This window comes from Bombus vosnesenskii, unplaced genomic scaffold (assembly GCF_011952255.1).
Source record: "Bombus vosnesenskii isolate JDL3184/JDL3185 unplaced genomic scaffold, Bvos_JDL3184-5_v1.1 scf7180000013263, whole genome shotgun sequence".
In the NCBI taxonomy this organism is placed as follows: Eukaryota; Metazoa; Arthropoda; class Insecta; order Hymenoptera; family Apidae; genus Bombus; species Bombus vosnesenskii.
In genome coordinates this window covers 5,937,862-5,961,116 of record NW_022882923.1, presented here as the reverse complement: position 1 = coordinate 5,961,116, position 23,255 = coordinate 5,937,862, and the positions used below count along the sequence as shown (strand labels likewise).

Here is a 23,255-nt window from a genome sequence, read left to right as displayed (position 1 = left end):
ATTTTGTTTAGTATAGAAATTATGTAATATAATGTACATATTTTTAAAATATATACATATATACATGCAAAAGTAATAAATATTTGTTTCAAAAATAATAAAAACTACTATCATACTAGATATTTATTTAATTAACATATTAAATTTTTTATTATTATTATTTAATCGTAAAACTTCTATTAATTAAACTTTTATTAATATTCTTCATTATCAACTGTATAATTGTTTGTACTATAATATTAAAATCATATGAGTTACTTCACTACTAATTTGTACGTATTATTTCTTGCTTTATTTATATCAATATGGTTTTAATATACGTTATCTCTTCTATATGATATTTTGCATAGTTTTGTAATAAATATTTTCTTCCTTGACAAATTCAAATTACACATGACTATGACGTATTTCCTTCGTTCATATCAGCGCCATCTAGTAAAAACCTGTGATTAAATGTGCACGAATTACACATACCAAAATTGGAAATTGGAGTAGACTTTGTATTGTGATTTATCGAAAAGTGCTGTGAATTCTTTTGGAATTGTTTTGTTAAAAAGCGGACTTATTTCAAAATGGTAAATAGTTATTATTATTTTTATCCTTACACGAAGAGAACTAAACAAAACTTATTAATGGTATCTTAGATAATTTTTAAATTATATATATATATATATATGTATACATATAAATGGTTAAATCTTTTAGATGCAATTTATGTTATTATTCAGTCGTCAAGGAAAATTGCGTTTACAAAAGTGGTATGTGGCCCATCCTGATAAATTGAAGAAAAAGATTACTCGAGAATTAATTACTACAATATTAGCACGAAAACCAAAAATGTCAAGTTTCTTAGAATGGAAGGATGTTAAGGTTGTCTATAAAAGGTATATCACAATTACATTATGTTTTTCAAGAATAACAAGTTTTTGTTGAAGTAAATGAAAATTTTACTCTGTTCATCGATAGCATTTGAACAGCAAATTATTTTCATATTTTATTTGTTTTTCAGATATGCCAGTTTATATTTTTGTTGTGCAATAGAACAAAATGATAATGAATTATTAACATTAGAAATTATACATCGTTATGTCGAACTATTGGATAAATACTTTGGAAGTGTGAGTATGAACTTAATTGTATTTTTTTATAATAAGATATATTTAAATGTAATTTTTGGAATACATATTTACTTAAAATTCATTATTACACTTTTCTGTATATAATATATTTATTAATATTGTCTACAAAAGTATTAATATAAACATTATATTGTATTTTAATACAGAAATTTGTAGTTAAAATGATATCTATTTTTATTTTATTTTATGCAGGTGAGGAGATTAAAACTTTAATATCATTTTAAATATGTTACTAGGTTTGTGAACTAGATATAATTTTCAACTTTGAAAAAGCATATTTCATCTTAGACGAATTATTGGTTGGTGGTGAAATTCAAGAGACTAGCAAAAAAAATGTTTTAAAAGCCATTGCAGCTCAGGATTTACTACAGGAGGTTAGTTATGGGGATGTACCCATTGAGTTGTGACTTGTCCTTTTTAACGATATTATAATTTTCTTCTGTTACTTTCTAGTAATATTACAGAGTCATTTTGACCTATACATATTTTTTATTTTATTAATTTTCTTCTTTAAGAAAATTAATAATATTTTGCAATTTTTGTTATATTCTCATAACTATATATTAGTATTTTAATATTTGAAGATTCGTTAAAACGACTCTTGCAATATATTTAACCATCAATAGTTGGTGTGTAACACTCTTATTAAAATAATCAAATTTCACACTGATTAAGAGGTACATATAAAAAGTATTAAAACCTCTTGGCTGATATATATGTGGAGCATGTTTGTAGCCTGTTTATTCTGGGTAAAATAATGTGATGATATATAAGCTCAACTCGTAATAATACTTTATTATATATATATATATATGTTTACAGTTCCTTTTTTATATGTAAAGATTACATATTAATATTTACATATAAGAAAAAATTTACATTTAACTTTAAATGTACATAGCGTAGTAAACAATTATTATTAATACTTAACAGAATATTCAAAATAAGAACATATAGATGGGAAAAATCTAAATCAATGAAATCTTCTTATGTGAAAGTAATTACTGCATTATTTTACTGTCTGGAGAAACTGGGTTATAATGATATTTTAATGTTTATTAACAGTGTAATATCTAAATTGCATGATGGAATGTAATTTTTTAATTTTAAATATTCATGTGTTGTTTTTTTTTTATTTGATATTTTTTCACATTTCCATATGTTTTATGTGCTACATATATTATATATCTTTGCAATCTGAAAATAATTCTATTCTTTTATGTAGTCTGTTATGAAATACTTAAAATTTTTATTAATGTTTGAGGTGTGTTGTATGTAATTATTGATATATGTTTAGTTCGAAAAATCCATATTATAGATATTATTAATATGTACATGCAATCATGAAGAATACTCTATACTATTATGAATCATGAATGTGATTCATTTCTTTTCAATATAATGTGTCATAAAATAATCCTAGTTATATATATTGTATAATCAGGAAAGCATAAAAAGTGTCTGCTTATTTTTTTCAATAATATTAAGTAAAATATTATGCATAGATGAATATAGATATATTTTGTATTTAAAAGTATTGTAACTTTATATTTTCTTTATAGCTAATGCTGTGTGCATAGAATGCTTATACGCTTATTCTCTCTTTAATGTAAGTGGGCTTACACATGTTGTGAATTTTTATTCATAATGTACGCAACAGCATATCTATAGTGATAAAGTTAAACATATAAAGAACCGTTGCCATATTTTAATATCAAATGTTGTCATAGAACATTGTGTAATATGACATAATTTACAAAATTAATGATAATATATTGTTTCTGGTTCAAATGTTCCTTTATATAAAATAGTACCTTTTAGACTGAAGCAAATCAGTAGTACTACATTAAAAAAAATAGTTAGCTATTTGTATGAGAATAAATCTGCATTATGCAAGTAAATATTATAAAATTATTAAATATTTTGTAATTATTTCTAATATAATTAACTTATAGTATTTTCTATTAAAATATTAATAAGACATAATATCACTATAACAAAATTATTTTTCTGTCTTAAAGTTTTAAAAATTTAGTACACATTTAGAAAAAAATATTTTGCTTTTTATTTGGCATGTTGCAAATACATTCGAAATTTAGTTACATTCGAAATATTTTTAAATAATGTAGTTTAAATGTGCACTTTTAAAATTATTATATTTTATGATTATGGGAATAACAGTATAAAAATAACAGAAAATATATATATACATGTATAAGCACTTTTAGGTGTATTAGTATTTCTATAAAGATCTATTTCGTTACTTTAAATGTATTTCAGAGAATATATTGTTTTATTTATGCTAGAACAAAAAGATAAAAATTATCTTAACCTAGTAATTAAAAATTCATACAATCAATAATATTTTTATATATACAACAGATCTCTAGTTTATGAAGCAAAAATAAATATATATATATTATGTAACATACTTCCTGAAATGAAATTTATAACACTGTATATAAATTACATAAAAATATTTGAAGTATCATATATAGAAGAATATAACTTCATAATATTTGTACAACAAAGATTAATTAGTATTTAACTAATATATAAAATAAATTAAAGATATTTTTAAATAATATTATTAGAAATAGAAAGGGAATTAAAATTTTTTAAGAAATACGATTTTTAACATTGATAAAGGATGAATTCGTGTATTAAGATAAATTTAATGGGATTGAACTTCCAAGTTCAATTTCAATTTAATTCTTTTCTGTATATCTTACGTTTTGGGATTTCAAAACTATATTCCTAAAGTATTTCTTTAAAATTTGTAAAAATGATGGTATTATAAACATTTATTATTAACTTTACATCGTAATTTTTGCAATAAAGTTTTGGATACTATTTGGTATTTTTCATAAAAAAATTGTTCTTACAAGGAAAATAATGAAAATTTCCATTTGAATGATTTTAAAAAAGCCTTATCCTCTTTTCATTGAACATCAACGTTTGAACATTTTTGCTATATAATAAATAATACAAATATTGAAATGACCAATGCATTCAATGGTCAGAACATTAATTTTATTGATTTTCACTATTTTACATTTACTTTTTTTTTTGTATGATTTCGCATAAACTGAATAAGTGAATAGATGGTTTGATTTAAAATTTGGTAAATGTGTACAATAAAAGTTTTTATCTTGAACCAAAATAATAGAAAAATATCTTATTATTAAGACATTAAGTGCCAAATCTTTAAAATATCGCAGTAGTGAAACACAAAACATCAAAGCCGAAATTTTTTACAAAAAATTAACATTTTTAGATCGATAAGTCGAATAGTTTGTATTCCATGAAATTTCGAAGATTTCCTTCGTGTGTACAAAAAGTCCTCTTCTTCCCTTTTTAAAATCATTGTTTCTAGTCTATAGCAGGTTTTGTCTAACGTAATATAAATCATATGACATAACTCGTAATAAAAATGATTATATTACATACCATTATTCTAAAACGTATTTTTATCATAAAAAAAAAGCTACAAAAAATAATATGAATTAGTAGAATTCCACTAAATTTTATATTTAAATTGTTTTATTTATATTTGTTTAAGGTAACCTTTCAAATATTAATATTTTCTTGCATAAAAATTTGGTATTTTATTATTTTTATTTTGATACTATGCATGCATTGAGTAATATAATGATAACCAAAATAAATATTGCTAAATAATATTGAGTTTATTCTTTTTATTTTGATAAAAGTGATAGCGTAATTTAATTGTTTATAACTTATAAAAAGAGTTGCTTTACCTTAAAGGGTATGATGCTATGGAAATGCTGTTGTCCATAAGTAGTTATTGAAATGTATGTATATATTTCTAAATTGTAATAAATATCAATCATGGTCAATTATGTTAATGATTTTATGTAATGATATTGATTGTGATACACATGATGTCTTAAATGGTATTCATGATAAGTTCCTACATTGCGGAAGTATGCTTGTATGTTCGTTATTTTTTTAGATTTCCATCTTATAGATTTATAACATTTGTTTATTTTATTTCAATAAGATACTATACCATAAGAATAATGAAAACATCAATGGATATTATTTATTCGTAGGCACTGGTTCATATAAGGTAATTTTTCTTAATTATGTTTTGTTTAAATGTTAAACAGTTTAGCGTCAGTGATAGATGACATTTTTAACAACATTTTGTATTATGTTATAGTTTTATTTTTACATATGTAAAGGATGTGTTAGATTCTAGCATTATTATATGATTTATTTTTAATTTAGAATACAATTTGGAATGTCTGTTACACAAAGTAAATGTTATATTTTGTGATGTATTAACAGAAACTTTTGTGGTAATGTTACCAAATTTTTTACGTAGTAGCTTAATTGTATTATGGAATTTTTAGAATTGGGATATCATATTTAAATCTTTGGTTCAAATTTCTATATTAATAATATCATAAAATATAATAGTGAGTTTATAATTTTATTTATTTTAATTTCGTATTTTAATTATACTAGAAGAGAACAATCCTAACACCATATTGAATCAAAAACAAAAAATAATAAGTACGAAAGTTGCAGTAAATACATAGTATCAAAATGCATGTTTAGTTTATCAACATGCCATTTATTGTTAGTTTTGCTGACTTTATTTCATTTAGGTACTAATTAAAGTGAGATAATAAAGTGTTCTGATTAAGAAATTTCAATTTGTTCTTTGGTTTTCAGAATATTTTATAACATATTTTATTCTTTGTAAAATATCATGTAAGATAAAATTTATTTTTATTTTGATACTATATTACTCTTACTATATATATTTTGTAAGATAAAATTTATTACTAAGATTTAGCTCAAGATTATTGTTCCATTACTAAGGACATATCTAGAAATACACTAAAGATTAGTTAGAATATTTGTTTGTTTGTGGAAGGATGAAGCTGTGGAAGGTGCCCTGCGGGAGATAGGGCTTTTGTAGGTGCTGCGTTCTTGCATGCCCTCCATGGCCAATCTGTCAGCCCACATGAATCAAGATCCGGAGCAGACTCATCCGCTGCATGATGCCATCATACATCTCTACTTTTTCTATAGTTATTGAGCATCAATTTTTTATCATTGACAACCCTTACAAATTTAGTATTTGAACATTAGTATATTTTTTATAGACACAGATAGATTTAATAGTAATATTCATGTAGTTCATGTGTATAATATATATATATACATCATAGAAAACTATATATATACATTATAGAGATTCATCTTAATTACGAAATTGCTTTTCATTTTATTATTGAGCAGGTAATAAAATTAGCTTCATACTATGGCAATAAAGTAATGCACATTTGAGAAATTATTATTTCTTTATGTGTAAATAGAAAAAAAGTGTTTAGATAATGTATACATCATTTTTTAATGCATAAGGATTTTTTCTGTGACATGTTATATAGTATTATATTTGTCTTCATAAAGGTATTTATTTCAGTATCTAATTAGAGGTGAATGTTTGAAGGTATCACTTTTATATGTGTACATGTGTATATACATAAACAGTGTCAATTTTTAATATTATAACTTTAACACAGTATATAATAATACCCATAATAAATGTATACAAAGAAATTTTTACACAATTGTATACAAAATTATATACTACCTTTTCCATGTAATTAACCCATTTATGTATTTATTGCTACTGTATTTACCCTTTCAGATTTTAATAAGATATATCTTGATTTATTTATACATAAAATAAAGATATTAGAATTTTTATTTACTCACTCTTTGTTAGAAAGAATTTTCGTTAAACTTCGTCAAGTTTACAATATCTACACTTAATTATAAATACAGAGACATTCTGTATGCAGCATGCAATACAGATATTTCTTTGATTGATGCTTAAGCATTTTAAACGAAGCAATAAATGAACATGTGCTTTGTGCAGCTTTGTGTATCCATACAAGTATATACTCAGTTATATGAAAAGGGTTCAGTTCACCATTTGAAGCTGCATCAAGGAGATTACTTAATTACAAACTAGGTACGTGTTTGTTTATATATTTTCATTATGTATATTTGCATTATATGATAATATGCAGCATCAAAGAAATTGATCCCTCTTCATATCCGTAGATGTACTTTTTGTATGGATCTTTAATGTAATAATACTATTCATATGTTTCAGGAGGAAACTCCACAAGGTTTCTTCGAGGACCATGGTCTGGGATAATACTTCCTAAACAATATATCCAGCATAACGTAAGTGGTATGTTACAATGCTGCTTCAACATTCCAGAATTCTATTTACGACAAGCTTTCTCAATTAGATTTAAGAGTATGGTACTGCAGAGACATTAACGAATTGAAATTAAGCTTTTCAATTAAAGTCATGTTTCTGTTATAAGTTAAAATGTAATTATATTGAAAAAATTATAATCGCTGTTTGAGTAGTCAATGAAATGTAGTTACTCTATAAAACGTTAAAAACCAGACATATTGTTTCTCTTTGTTAAAATACTAGCAGTACTATACTACTTATATACATATATATCATATACATATATGTATGTATGTCTTTCCAGATTGACATATTATTTAATCCTTTATGTTTCATTTGCTTTCTGAAGTGATACAATGTTTATTCTTATCATAATTTCTTCTTTTATCTTTGATATGTATGCAAAGAAGTTGGTATAATTAAAGCTTTGGAACTAAAATTTATAATTTTGTTGATAGAATTATTATATTGTTGTATAATACTTAAGAAATTAAAATTTTATATGCTTGAAAGAAATCTGTAAAACAGTTTGCTCTTCATATTTTATTTTGCATTTATTACATTGTATTCCTATAAATTGCATTTAGTATATTTGTTTGTATGATTAACATTTTATGATATTTTAGTAAAAATATACTATTTTTTTCATCCAAGATGACTTTATCTATAAGTAACGAAAATAATACAATTTAATTCTCAAACCATATTTGGTATACAAGCAAATCTCATTACATAAACTGCTATATTTCCTTCTTATTAAATCATTTTTATTACATTGTTTATACATAAAGGGTCAAATAATTAAAGAATATTCGATAATATTGTCGCTATACGTGTATTAATGTATCGTTCGTGAGGTGCTTATCGAAATTCTATTTACATTTATTCTTTTTTTGGGGGGATTGAAGTATGTATAAGTATTACGAAAGGTCGTCGTGTTTTATCAATAATTAATCGATGATCATATTCTTATGTTTTACGTATAAATAATAGTCAATAAGTTTGACGACGTTTTCAAGCATACGCTCAAAAGTAGTCCAATCGTTCGAGTAAAATCAAACTGAAATTGAAGGAAAAGTAAACGTGACGTTTTGTTAGAAACAAGGTATATAATTGAAATATGAACAGAACAATTAGAATTTGAAGGACTCATTTTATACGAATATTTCAAATTTATGTTTAGTCAAATACTGAATTACAACAAATATATTGCTCTTGAAGGAGAAAATTTCTTCTTGAAGATTTGCGATTATATATTCGAAATAATTATTTTTCTCTTAAATAAAATATAATATCCTCACGTGAAATTTATAATCCTTCGAAAATATTATTTAAGACATAGCACAATTAAAAGAAAATCAATAGAAATGTTTTGTTATCGTTGAAATCTGATGAGATAACTACATACGTACGTTGTAAATTTTTCAGTAATCGTTATCGCTAAATGAAGAAATTTTCCTTGTTATAATTAATAGTTGAATGTTCAATTGTACTATTTGTATAAGAGTTCTGCAGCATATCCAGCTTGATCGTGTGTCACATAATGCTTTTTACATTCTTACGTGTAAAAATTAGCTATTTTTGTTTTTCTTTCCTATATATATTTTTTATCAAAATTCGATATGCAAAACGTGATTTATATCTAAAATTTTGGTTGTAGAATGAATTTAAAGAAGACTGTTTCTTTATACATTTATTCCTATTACATAGGTAAAAGTTTTGGTAAATTCAAAAGAATACTTATAATAGCTTAGAAATGAAGCTAAAAGAAAAATTAATGAATAATTAATAAATTACAGAAAATATTATATAACGACATTTCGAAATTACTGCGGCTAATTGCAAAGCTTGCAAAAAAAAATTGCATTATTATAAAATCCTTTGTATAATATCATTTTTTTTTTTTAAGAATTAGAAAAATACCTCGTTTCGCGAATTTAAACCGGATATGCTGCAAAATTTCTTAAAATTTTGTTGAATTGATTAATTATAAGCGAAAGGATAGAAGAGCACTTAATAATCGTAGCTTTCGCCAAACGATTGCGCAATCTATCATTCGTCTCATATAGGATGATTTATCTTACCATATAAATGAAGTTATTGCGGAAAATAAGCTGCGTTGAAAAGGATAAAATGGATTTTCAAGGATTTGCAGATTTGTAAAATAGAATTCAACACATCGAGAATACCTGTATTTCACGAAATCAGTCATATATACATACATTACGTATGCGTTATATGAATCTGTTATTTCAGTGAAAAAGATTCTACCTTCGTTCTTTCGAGTAAGGGAAAAACAAAGATAAAGAGTCGTATTCGTCGTCTTAAATATAATATTATTTCAAAATTTACAATTGCTTGCTTACAAATGTTTAAACAAAATTGCATATCTTACCTTCCATAAAATTTATTTATCTATCGACAAGTTAAAAATTCATTTTATTTACAACCTGTCCATTAAGATCGCGCCATGTACTATATGATAAAGTTGCTGAAATTTTCCATTCAACCCAGCGTACTTTCCCAAATAAACTTGTAAATTAAAATCGGCCACCCTGTAGACTAACTGAAAATCACTGACGAGGATATCGATTTCGATATAAACATCATCTTGTAGTATTTTTTCGGCGCTGGCGATGATAAAAGATATTCATGTTCCTGTCGATTATCATTCTCGTCTTACCGAAATAGTTTTGCGCGCGGTTTTATCGCCAATTCTTGTTTTCACGCGTATATGTACGTCCCGAACAAAGGAACGGAAGAAATCGATGTTTAAACGGAAGCATGTAAAAAATTTCCCAGGCATGCAAGTTTGTATCGTTACTAGAACCATAGTTTATCGATTATGGAAACGTTCGCCGATCGACAAATTTTTCATATTAATCTCGGTGAATATTGCGCTCTTAAAGGCTGTCATGGATGAAGGTTTGTCTCAATACGTTTTTCAACATTAAAGATTAATGAAATCGAACAAACGAAATCAAATGTTTTACAGTAATCATTGGGTCGCGGATTTTTATGCGTTTATGGGACATCTAAAAATGCGAAAATCCATATAATGTACCAAAGTATATACGGTGTTTCAGAGACTATGGCGCAGTCTGCTATTGGTTGATTCTACGTGAAACAGCGAGTCGAAAATGCGGAATAAAGATCGTTGACGCGTGTTCAAGAAAATCGAGAAAGAAACTAATTGGTTTGAAAATTTGTCGAGTTAAACTTGGTTAATTATCCGACTAAGTATGAGTGAACAATTAGCAGCAGGTTGTTGCACACGCGAAATAAAATTTTCCCTTTCAAGAAGATAAAGTTTGAACATACTTAGCGAACAATTAGCCTGGTACAGGCGCGCGATAAATTTACTAATTTATCGTTCTTGAAAACAAAGCGAAAAAACTTTTATTACGTACCTTCGACCTATTTTATTGAAGTATGTCCGACGAATGTACAAGCTTAATTTTCCCAACAAACGAAGCGACGTATGAAAGCATCTTATTCTATATCTTCGCTAGGTTTCTTCACGTAGCATCACCTTATCGCCGATTGTACCGTCATTGTTGGTGGTTGATACCACCGTACAATGTGTCTAAGATATCCAAGATAATGGTCGTAATGATAGTAGGCGAAACAAATTTCCGTTTCGGTTCTATGTTTTTAGCGATACTTGCAGAAATAAACATTTCCATAAATATACGCAGCCTAGTGATTACAAATAGTATTACAATGGCATTATTGCACGATAAAAGTAAAATAAAGCCTGACAATATAAGAATAAAAATTCACGCACGGTGAAATTTCTCTTCATAATAGCTTTTAAGAGTTACAACGTCGCGAACACAATTTACAAAGGGACAATAAGTTTAAACACTGTTCGTTGAATCGTTTGTTCATGGTATTGATACAAACTGTTGATACAAGAGAAACAGAGAGAGAGAGAAAGAGAAAAGAGAGTGAGAGAGAGAGTATGCGTTATACATATCTGAAAACTATATACTCGCAAACAACATGTTTTTTATAGTTTATCTTAGACGTAGGTAGCTCGAAACACATTGCGGCGTACGTATTCATGTGTCACATTTAAACCAGCTTGTTGAGATTTTTTCTTTCTATACGTCACAAGATTGTTTGTTTTTTGAGTTTCTAGCATTTTTAACGAAAGACCGATGATATTTTTTTCTTTTCTACATATACGAAGGTTATTTGCCTGGATATTAAATATCAGACTTGAAAAGTGACGATCGAAAGATTCATGAAAACGTTCGGTTTCGTTTAATCGTACTGGGCAATATGGATATTTTTATTCTTATTTTTATTTGTTAATATTGATTTTTAATGACATCGGCTTAGAAATTATAAGGTTAACCTTCTAGATAAGAATTTTTTTCTAGACATCCTCTTTTTATGTTTTTTTTTTCTTTTAAATTCATAACGATAAACGATTTCATCGAGTAGAATAATAGAATAATTTTTAATAATACGACGGAAATGACAGAATTATAAAATAAATTAAATATCGATTCTTTTAACTTGAAAAAACGATAATATTAATTTTATTGGAAGATGCATATTGCCTAGAAATTCTATTTCTATGTTTACTATATTTTATATTACGTATATAATTTCACCAAACAGAATGTAGAATAGTTTTAAGCAATACGAAGAAAATGGCTATGTTTAGTTAAAGTACTTCGACTATTTTGCGTTTAAGTATTTAATAAACGATGGTGCACGTAAATCGATATGATTTGCATTATCTTCTGTCTCGTTAGGTACTTTTTATTATATACGTATATTTCAAATACTTATGACGTTCGCCAGATTCTTTGTTAGTTTAATATGGCTACACGTACGCAACGCAATAGTAAAGAAACTTTCCTTCGGTAGTATACAGGTGTTTTATGTTAACGAGAAATCAAAATTAGGGATTAAGCGCTGAGAATTATTAGAATTCGTGGTACACAGAATTAAGGTATTAAAGAAAATTCTCAGAACAATACTACGAACCAATGTTAAACATATGAACGTGTATTTACGATAAGTCTATGAATATTGTATTTGAAAAGACGATGCTTTATGCTCCGTCCATAATAAAATATGTGATGTGAAAATATCCATTTTTCTCCAGTATGTTTTGCGCTCCTAGCCAATGGCCCAAGCCAATTGTAAGTACAAGTCCTCGGGATGTTCGTAAGTATAACTTGAAATTGTTAATATCATTCTTAATATAGAAAATTGAAATTGTTGATGCTGCTTTGTGTAAAATTGTTTTAATAATTCTTCGATTAATTGTTTAAATTGCAGTAATAGATTGAGACATTTTGAATAATCCGGAAGAATACCTCTTCCGTATTCAAGTGTAAGAAATATGAAATGTTGAGTGAACTTCACGCAAGAAAATAATTGGCCATCTACGTGGCATGAATGGTCATTCAAGATAATCTAATTCTTCGTATCTTCAAAATATCGTATTAGAGAAAAATCAAGAAATTTAGATGGTACTTTTACATTTTACTACCATTATAAACTCGAAAATCGCTCCTTTTACCGTTTTACTTTCCTTGTACTCGACTGCACATAAGAAAAAATATTGCATTTTGCTTTACAGTTTCTTACCTAATTAATCTATGATAACTTTTGAAAATAATGTATCGAGTTGTAATGGTATATCATACGATTGAAAATCATTTTTTTCTTACATTTTCTTCTGTATTTTGCATAAAAAAAAGAATTAAAAAATACATTTTTTCAGTTTTAGGGAGAATAAATTGAACGAGCTCGAGTCTTTATCATTTGAAAGAAAATCGTATTCCTACGAAACAGAGAGCAAGAGTATCTTCTTTATTAAGAAAATGTCTTTCATCTCGTAACAGAATTTTTCAAACTTTCTACTTGATGACATAATGTGTGTATGGATGATTAATCTCTGAATGCGACTGTCCCGTGTATCTAATTTTCTAAACTAAGTTGACGTATATGAACGCGTGTAAACTATTGTATGAAGGGAACGAACACGCGAATGCGTTTCCTCGTTCAGTTCCGGCATTGAAAAATCCTATACACGCCGCTGCTGTCGAGATTTTCCATCATCGACGTTTGCAGCGTGCATTGTCAACCACGTATTTCAAGGATTCACGCAACAGCGAGTCGATGATGGGTGACAATAATGTCGCAAATAACAATGTTGCATTATTCAGAGGATGCAGGATAGAAAACGTTAATTTTAATCGTAACGAGTTGACAAGACCGAAGAATACGTCGCGTGTATGTTCTTTCCTTATTTAGGAATTATTTCTAGTAAGTAATAAATATAAAAACTTGGTATTCGCTATCAAATATCGCAAGTACAATAATCGATAATTTGCTATTTAAAGGACAAAGTTTAAGATATACTATTAAAATATCTACTCGTTATATTTATTATTATTTGGAAATAATTTGAAACATTTATAAGTGAAGAGATACCAATGAAAGATTTATAACAAATAGATTGAATGAATTTTTATGCATTTATGATTGTAACTGAACATAGGTATCTTTCTTATATTACGTTTAAAATGATTTCTGGATCTTTAACGTTACTGGTTTAAATTGTCTACTATATTGTAAAAATATTCATTTACTCAACGTAGACTAAAATTCTGAGTCCAAGAGCGAAAAATATTCTACGTCTTGAAATGAATGGAAATGATAGGATAAAATTCAGTTGAATGAAGCTCCGTTTCTGAGAAGAGGGATTTTGAAGGTTACTTGAGAACACGTGTTTCCTTCATACTTATCGCAGCAGATTTCACTACAGATGTTCTGTGTGAGTAAGGCTTTCATACCGTGTATCAGAATTTATCAATTTTTTTTTTTTTTTCTGTGTCAACTATATACAAGTTTCTATTGAATAAACGATACGATAGTACTGGATGTTGTTTGAATAACGAATAAAATATTATTCATTATTCCAATAGTGATGTCAATTTTTATTTGTTCGTTATTTGCTTATTAGTCTGTTATCGTTTATTAAAATTCAAACCCTTTATTCGTTAGTAGAAGAAAAAGTAATTTTTTTCGTTTATATTATCGTTCGATTATTTATATTTTATATCAATATTTAAAATATTTATTATTTTCATTTTGAAACTTCATATTCGTTCTTTCGCCTTCGCGATTTCTCACGAACCAATTTTGTACTTTCGCTTTATTGGTAAAAGAACCATTCTTATTTTTTCTTTCTTTTCCTGAAAAATTTCAGATAACGAATATACATGATTCGCGATCTCAAAAACAAGTTATTCTACCATTTGAACTTATTTTGCCTTTTCGGACTGTACGAATTTCAACTATACATATGCGTATCTACGTCCTATTAAATCAATATGGGGACAAAATCAGTGAAACATGGAAGGAGGTATATACATTTACTTTTACCAATCATATTGATTTCTTGTATTTTACTAATTTTCCCAACAGACTTTTACACGAATCGATAATACTTAATCATAAAAACTCTGTTACTAGCAAACACAAGGTTAAAAAACAAATGATTATTTTATAAAAACAAGTTATAATTTCTCAGCCAGAGTAATTTTAGTAGCATTATTCTTCTTTTCAAACAAAATCATATTATCATTCTCCATGTTGGAGAATTAAATACTATAACAAAATGAATTCAACATCTTGTTCATGATCGAGAACGAACGTGTAACTTGAAAGTTACACATCCTCTATTTATACTTCAAAAATTATCTTATACCCTAGTTATTTGTCCTTCCATCGTAATTCTGTTATCTACCTTGTCACCAAATAATTTGCTTACGACTCGCATCGATCATTAATTCGTATTTCTTCCATCAGGATGGAAAAATCTAATTCGATACCGATTGCTTTGTTCACGCGCAAAGAAAATTCCTGTTAGTGTTGAAAAATAGCCAAACAGTCTAATTAAAAGGCAATATCAATGGAAAGAGTAAACGAACGAAATCCCTAAAAGAATTATCATCCATCACTGCAGAGTCTCAGTCCTCCCAGCCATCCCCCTAAGGTTTCTTGCAAACATTTCCAGAAACGCCGAGGGACGCGTTCGACGAAGCAGCAACGAAAACGGAGCAACAAAACGGAAGAAGAGGAGTTTCGTCCCTCGAGCGATTCGTACGATGGAATGGCCGGTGTACGCATGAAACGTAAACGCGTTGCGCGAAAGGAACGCTGCGGAGCCGCGTCGGCGCGCGAGCAGAGCAGCGTCGACGGCTGGTCGTCGCTTTGACGTCGTCGAGGCAAGTCGAGGCGGCCTGGAAAAGCCGTGTGCTGCTGCCCGCGTATAAACGACGTCGTTTCACTGCACCGGCCCGATCGAAGCGTTCCTCGGTTCTCGGCTTTTGTTCGCGTGCACCGTGAGTCGATATCTCGGCCAGTGGCGTGTACGAAAACGGAAACTGAGGAAGCGTAAGCTGCTCCTCCGGGCTCCGTGTGTCGGGAAGGTACAGTGGGGTGGAGCGGCGCCATCCCGACGTCGCTCACGAATCCGATAACGCCGGACCACGGTTACCTAGTGCCCTAGTCTTCTCGATAGATCGCGCGGATATCATTGAAAATCCCTCAAAATGTGACTTGAACTTTCGAGTGAACGTTCGATGCTCGTAAGACTATTATGAAACCGGTTAGGACGTTAAGGATTGTATCGTCGTTTGTTAGAAAAGATCGTGTTACTTGACCGAATAATTCGTATTCAGTGTGGCGAGGTACATCTACGTTATAATATAAGAAACCTGAAAAGAGGACGGTGTTGTTATTGGGAAGAGGATCGTTGGTAAGAAGAAGAGTATAAAAAGAAAAAAAGAAAGTGAATTAGGTGAAACGACTCGAGGGGTACCCCGATAAAACGGGGCTCCCTTACGGAGAGCCCCAGCTGGCCTGTGCATGATTCCGTCACTGGACGGCGGTGGTGACGGGTCCGTGGCTTGGATGCGCGAGCGCGACACCCGCATCGTCGTCGTACCGCAAGTGAAGCTCCCGGCGGAGGCGGAGGCGGCAGTAGCAGCGGCCGATGACGGTGATGGTCAGCCGCGAAACAGTGACTGCTGACTTGTGCACGATTAAACGCAATCTCGGTGTCGCGTACGGTGCCGTGCCGGTCGGTCGGTCGGTCTTGGGGGCGCAGCTTCGGGAATAATGCGTGTTAGGCACGTTACGCGACGACGAGGACGAAGGTACGACGCGAGGGACCCGAGCAGCCAGCCGCGGGTGCAGCTGCAGCAACGCAATTATGTACGCGTACGGTTTCGAGATCACGTAGTGGCTGCCGTGTAATTATGTTGTCATCGACGCGCGGCGCACCCTGTGTAGCTTCACGGTGAAAATCTGGCGTGAGCGGTGCCGCGGTGGAACGGGGAACATGGCGTCGGTCTCGGCTGAGACTCCAGCCAGCCATGGGCACAGCTTTAGCAAGAAAACGTTTCACAAGCCGACGTACTGCCATAGCTGCACCGACATGCTGTGGGGCCTCATACAGCAGGGGTACATCTGCGAAGGTAAGGTAACACCCATCCTATTCGCTACCCTCGTCCTTGTTTATCGCTCCTTTGTCCTCAAAGTCTCATATATACAATAATTCGTAGGCGAATCATGTATTCATATAACGATTAGACAGGAAACAGTGGATATCATCTTGGTCGATTTCGAACGGCAGACGAAGTTCAAGTTACCGAGTGGCAACGTTTGAGTGGGCTCTTCGGTCAATCCGAATTGGTTGACTTTGGTTTCAATTCGTACATCGATCTTCGATTTTTCAAAATCGAGTATCTTGCGAGTATCTTATATTTATGGATCGAGTTTTCTGGCGTAGCTTCTAGGGTAGAGGTCAAACGGAAAGTAGCGATTCGCGGAGAAGTTCGAAGAGGAAATGGCTCGGTGCGGAAATACGTTTGAAAACGAAGAGCTCTCGATTAAGTTGATTGGAGTTTCCGAACAGTGTCAGAACCGCGGGGCAAATTTTTCACGGAGAAACCGCAAGACAGAGAACCGATCGATATGAGCACGTTCGGTAACGAAATCGAATACGCGACGCGTTGCCGCCGGAATACTCTCGTCCCGCCTTTTCACGGGCTCCGAAACCTTGGTCGGCGTGCGAAGTTGAAGCTGGCTGACCTCCAAGAATGATGAATGGCAAGTGCCCATTCACCGTGTGTACAAAGAGTGGCACGTTTATACAGAGAACTGTGTTCTCTGCTAATTCTTTTCGTCTTTCGATCGAATTTCCAATCGAACTTTCCACTCGAACGTTCCGTTGCTTGGTTCAAGCAGCGTTGGGATGTCAATCTTTCAACTTTCCATCTGAGTCTAACCAAACCCCAAAGAATTTTATAGATTAATTCACAGTTAAAGAAAGGAAATCTTTACTTTAGTTAATTCTGACGATATAGGTCACGTCTTTCAACGCAACGTTGTTTCCACGTTATAAATTTTCAAAATTTCGCTATACAACGCTTCTCATTGCGTGTATTCTACTTCGTCTAAAGATAACGTTCAGTAACTCTAGTTCCATCGAAATTTAATCGGAACATCGAATTTCGAAAGAATCGTCAACTCCGAAACGGTCTCGGAAAATGTTCAACCCGTGGCCTAGTTTCCGTCTGACATTCAGCTCGGCTGTTCGATACTATCGAGCATCTAGATCCAAAGGAATCACGCAACGGATCCCAGCCAACCCCTACGAATTGTCCCAAATTCTCCATGGTCCTTCCGCCCCCACCCCTCTCTGGGCATCCACCTCTGCAAGAATTCTCCATAAGAATCCATAATTGCTTCCTCGTGTACGGGGATTCTCGCTGGCGCAACCCACCATCTTTGGAGCCCGATAACGAGGCGCCACATTTCCCACCCCGTCGCGATTTGCGCACACTCCCGTTCGAGTGTTTACCCCTTGCAGCACGGAGTCGCGACAAGCGAACAGGAAGACGCGTAGAATCTCCAGAACCTAGATCTGCCGTTCTTCGATCCTTCGTTGCCATTGTCAACCCGATTTCACATATTTTCCTTCTTCATTTTTTCTCTTTTTTTCTCTCTCTCTCTCTCTTTCAAATGTCGTCAAAAGGGTGGTGCGTTTGGGGCGGTTGGTGAGAATTGCAATGGTTTCGAGTTGGTCGAGGGAAATCGAGCTGAAACGGAGGCGAGGGCGCGCGCATCGAGCCTTTTCATAAGCATTGATCGTGGGGGGTGGTGTGGGATAGCTGATAGACTCTGGAGAGAGAAGGAGATAGACGAGAGGGTTAGCTGAGGGGTGTGGGGGCGTGCACGAGAGAAAGAGCTCGTTCAGGCCCGTGAAGGGTAAGCATCCGCGGACACTTTGCAATTTCGCGTCGTTTAACCGTCGAACGATCGGCTCGATTCCTGCCTGCGAATCCTGCGACCAGGATTAACCATGCAATCTCCAGCGTTTTTAGCTTTTCGCGAACCGCAGGTACAGCTTGGTTAATTCGCTTGGAATCGGCTTGAATTTTACGATTCACGGCGTACGATGAGAAATGCATAGGTATAGTTTTTAGAGTGTTTGATCAAACACGAGGATCAGACTAATCGAGATTGAGTGTACTTGTAGCCATTGTGAATTACGAGGGCAATATTTTACTTTCTGTCTCTTTTTTTTTGGCTGTTGAAAGCATAGGTTTGTTAATTATGCTGTAAGCACTGCGAATTATGTTTGTAGAATTTTATTGCAGTTTCGAGATTGTACGTAAATATTTCTTATATTTGTTGTTAAAAATTGAATGGAATAACGTTGGGAAATGTGAAACAGAGGTCTGTAAACCTTTAAACTCTACGGTTACATTGCGTTATTCTGCGATATTATTAGAGAATGTCGTATGGCGAACAATCTTCAAATTGCAATTTTATTCATTTATTTTGGCAAGAATAACACGAACTGATATAGATTATAAGAATCTATTGTGTATAATAAAACCTATAGCTCTGTGGTACATAGGTCAATATGTACGGTATTTCTTTAGAACAATTTATCAAATATGTCAGAAGTAGATATATCAACAATTTATATCTTGTATTGACATCTAACGTTATCTTTATTAAACATCGTTAAATGTTTCCCATTGGATGCTTCTTGGGCATTCTCTTGAACTTTAATCGCTATGAGATTCATACGATATTACGCGAAATCCACAAAATATATTCGCAACATTTTGAAAAAAGCTTTCACGGTAATTTATGTAAAATTGAAATCTGAACAATTGAAATCTCAAACATAAGTTATGAACCAAATGTTTTAGAAAGATACTCCCACGATGATTTACATAAGATATACACAGTATAATTTTATATTATGAAAATAAATTTTGTTCGAAATTAGTATACACGCATATAGGTGTCATACACATATAACAAAACATTGATCAGCAATAAGCGTATTGGGTGCAAGTATCCTCGATTCTCCTAAACACTCACGCTCCACGGTTATCATTTATCTCAAGGAACTTGCTCAACTCGAGGTGTTTTATCATATCAACAAGCATCGAACAACATTAAGCAAATCGTGGCACAGAGTACAGCAACGTGGTGGTCGATTTTACCGCGGCAATTACAGGCGACCAGAGACGGAATTCAAGATGGGATCGAGATCAATCAGAAATGTCGCTTTTAAAGCGGACACAGCGTTCTGCTGTGCGTTTAGGGAATCGTCGATCCAGAATATATATACATATATATATATATGTATCTAGAACACGCAAGAATATCGACACGTTTCTGTTCGATACGTTGCACACCAACGCCATCGAGCTTTCTGATTCCTAGAATACACATGGACATCAAACGTAGCTGTTCCACGATAAATCCAGCCGTTCACCGCGTTCATCAGCATTACGAATTCGTTATTTTCTCGAATTCGAGCACTTTTCATCGTCATAGTAAGATCATCGACGAAAGACTCGGAGATCGCGGCGAATCGCATTTGTATTAACGCATTAACGATCGGTGACGTGTTACTAGTTATTTCCAGAAATATACAGGCGGTAACAAAGTTCGATTGTATAGTGGCGTATCTCTGGGTCAATTAGAAAGGAATTGGATTGATCCATTCTTTTTTTCTTTTTTTTTTTCTGAAACGTCGTTCATCGTAGGTATTTAAAAATTGCATCGAATTGGAACAGAAGTTTGTAAGGTTTTTTTAAATGAAATTCAAAGACAACGTTTGGATGCATAGATCTTTTTGTAGATAAATTTATTCGATTGCGCGCGTGTCACGTGTGGCGTCTGACGTAGTAGATTATTTTCAATTAGCGTTACGATTTGGCCATCGACTGTAAGCTCGATCGAACGTTGATCAAAATTTCTACCTCTCAATCGAGCTAACCATTTCAGGCCGATAATTTCACCTACAGCACCATATTTGTAAATGTTACAAAAAATCTTTCTTACTCTTTGTATGACGTTTTTCTTCTTTGTGTTAAACAAAGTAGCAAATAACGAAGATGCCTGTCTTTGTCCATCTTTACTTTTAAAGTAAATACACTTAAATTTCAGTAATCCGTACAGAGACTGCAGAAAGAGACGCGTTGAAATATCAGTTTTCTCGTAATGTCATATTAAAGGCGAAGAAACGTTCTTCAACCGTAACTCTGAAAATATAAGAGAGATATCAACCTCTTGATCGTCATCAGGTGTCTAATACTTATGGTGGATAGCGTATGTCCATGCAGAACAAGTATATGTTGATTCTAAAGGAAGGAAAATTTCTTGTATTTATTTCAGTGCTGCAACGTTTAATATTCGAAATTAGAATTTTAGAATTCTTGTCGTTGCGTACTATAAGAGTCGAGTAAAATTATCGGTCACGAATGCGCTATGAGGATGATCAAAGGTTGCACGAATATTCGGAATACTTTGGACCCGATATCTTAATTTTAGCTTTCGTGGGATTTTCAGACGCGATCGATCGACGATTCCACGGATCCCGATAGATCTCGAGGTCGTTGTTTAGAAACGTACTGCGATCTGGCTTTCTTCGTCTGAGTAAAAAAACATCGAAGATTAATCGATCATACAGAATTTAGTATTAATTGCGTGTGATTTAGTGCTAATCGAATCAGGAGTTATATCGAACAATTTTGCGAATTGGAAGGTAGATGAAAGTACATAATAACGTTGCGAACCGAATTCTTCGGAATTTACATTCGAATTTATCATTATTTATGATATATTTTTGCGACTCTATCGAGTCTTCCTGTAGGATAATTTATTAACTGATGATATCAGTGAATCGACAAGTAACTTCATATTTCATACGTTTAATAGGATGATCAAGTGGCGTGTAATTTGAAAAAGTTAGTCGTAGAATTTTAGTTCTTTTATTATAATTATATATTATATTATTATTCTATTTTATTACATTAGAAACGTTTTACTAAATTAGTTTTTAATATCATAGCGGTTGCCTTTGTGCAGGAGCATTTATTAGCACTGGTAACCCGTAACTTACACCTTGTAAATTTTTTAAAATAATTTCAAATAGATAGCTGAATTGTGCAAGAAAATTTTGGAAATAAACAATCTTATGAAAATCAATTGTTTACTATTGACAATATTTGGCACTAGTCGAATGCAGATAAATACGATTTCCATTAGTGTTAATAAATTAATTGAATACAATATGCAACATTAATGGAGTACCAATTACGTATTCGATTAAATAAATAATTTAGAAAAAGTAGAGTCGATCAGTTTGCCTTCTGACAGGCTCAGTTCGGTACATTCTCTACTGTAGCATTAAGTATATTCTGACACCGAGAATTATGTACATATTTCAATTTGTAAGCAAACAAAAGAGAATATTTTCATATCGTAAATATAAATTAATATTTTAATGGAATGAAGCTTAAAACTAAATATTATTCTTCGTTGGACTACTGATTTTTATGCGTTTGTAGGAAATTTAAAGTTGCAAAAATGCACAACAACACGCAAAAATATTGGAAGCTAAGTACTTTGAATATTCAATGGATGATTTAGTAAGTAAACTGAATCTTTATACAAATTTCATTCCTTCGGTAAAGTTAATAAAAATATGAAATTCCGTGAAAATTCAAAAATCTAATTATAACGAGTATTTTAGATGCACATTTTGCAGCTTTGAGTTTCCCATAAATGCACAAACGTCCGCAGTCTAATAATTAGATGGCGTAGAGTTTAACTTATAGATTTTTCTTTAAATAGACAGAATTAAAATGGCGCTGAACACAGGCAGGCGTGCCGATATGAATTTCGTTATTTTGAACGCAGCATTTCGAGAAAATCTATTTTTCATCCGTTTGATTCAGAAACAGTTTATAAGACGAAATATCGTGGGTTTCGAGAATTTCGAGCAATGTCGTTCAACTTATTAATAGTCGTTCACCTCGCGGCGGTAAAAGAGAAATTTATGAAGAAAACTCATGAAGAAAAACGGTAGAATAACAGAGAACGTGTCTTCAAGGCTGGCTTTATTTTTAGCAAACCGGAAATATAGCGTACGCCACCGAGTCTTGTATACGTTACACCTCGTTATGTCGCTCTACCTGTTCCCTACGATTGCTAGCAAATGAAGTTACACCGTGTTCCAACGTCTGCTTAAAATGCCGATGAGATTTAATAATATTCAACGAGCTTTTGTGCTTTTGAGCTTTTAGAGCAAAGTTGATGCGATAATGTTCTTTACATTAAGATGGTCACTTAAAAATAACTCGAATTCACGTCACGGTTAAGCTTCGCAATTTTCCAGGAAAAGGTGGTTTTTTCATAAAACGCGTATATCGATAGGACGTGTGTAATAAATTTAACGATTATGCGAAATTGAACGATGCACGAACTTGCTGTGCCTGATAATTACGTGG

At 31.7% G+C, this 23,255-nt stretch overlaps 2 protein-coding genes across 13 annotated transcripts in view; both read left to right on the top strand.

Moving 5' to 3' along the window:
* The first annotated feature begins 397 nt into the window (after window positions 1-397).
* On the top strand, window positions 398-11,329 carry LOC117231712 (AP-1 complex subunit sigma-2). 4 transcript variants are annotated; one of them, XM_033490405.1, is made up of 6 exons: window positions 398-575; window positions 706-884; window positions 1,010-1,118; window positions 1,376-1,513; window positions 7,060-7,155; window positions 7,300-11,329. In XM_033490405.1, the coding sequence occupies exons 1-5, from the start codon at window positions 573-575 to the stop codon at window positions 7,153-7,155; spliced, it is 525 nt and encodes a 174-aa protein (XP_033346296.1). In that variant the 5' UTR covers window positions 398-572; the 3' UTR covers window positions 7,300-11,329. The 4 variants fall into 4 exon arrangements, with proteins under 4 accessions (XP_033346296.1, XP_033346321.1, XP_033346314.1 ...); XM_033490430.1 differs by lacking the exons at window positions 7,060-7,155; window positions 7,300-11,329 and adding exons at window positions 2,702-2,748; window positions 6,049-6,259 and having other exon boundaries at window positions 401-575; XM_033490423.1 differs by lacking the exons at window positions 7,060-7,155; window positions 7,300-11,329 and adding an exon at window positions 6,049-6,259 and having other exon boundaries at window positions 402-575.
* Window positions 11,330-15,624: 4,295 nt separating this feature from the next.
* The window catches only part of LOC117234792 (diacylglycerol kinase theta), a 41,237-nt gene continuing 33,606 nt past the window's right edge, over window positions 15,625-23,255 (top strand). For 4 of the 9 annotated variants that reach the window (XM_033496399.1, XM_033496391.1, XM_033496384.1 and 1 more), the window contains exon 1: window positions 15,627-16,907. In XM_033496399.1, the coding sequence (XP_033352290.1) occupies window positions 16,772-16,907 (136 nt within the window). In that variant the 5' untranslated portion in view covers window positions 15,627-16,771. Of the gene's footprint in view, window positions 16,908-23,255 lie in introns of all 9 variants that reach the window. The other 5 variants (XM_033496360.1, XM_033496335.1, XM_033496377.1 and 2 more) reach the window with 2 other exon arrangements.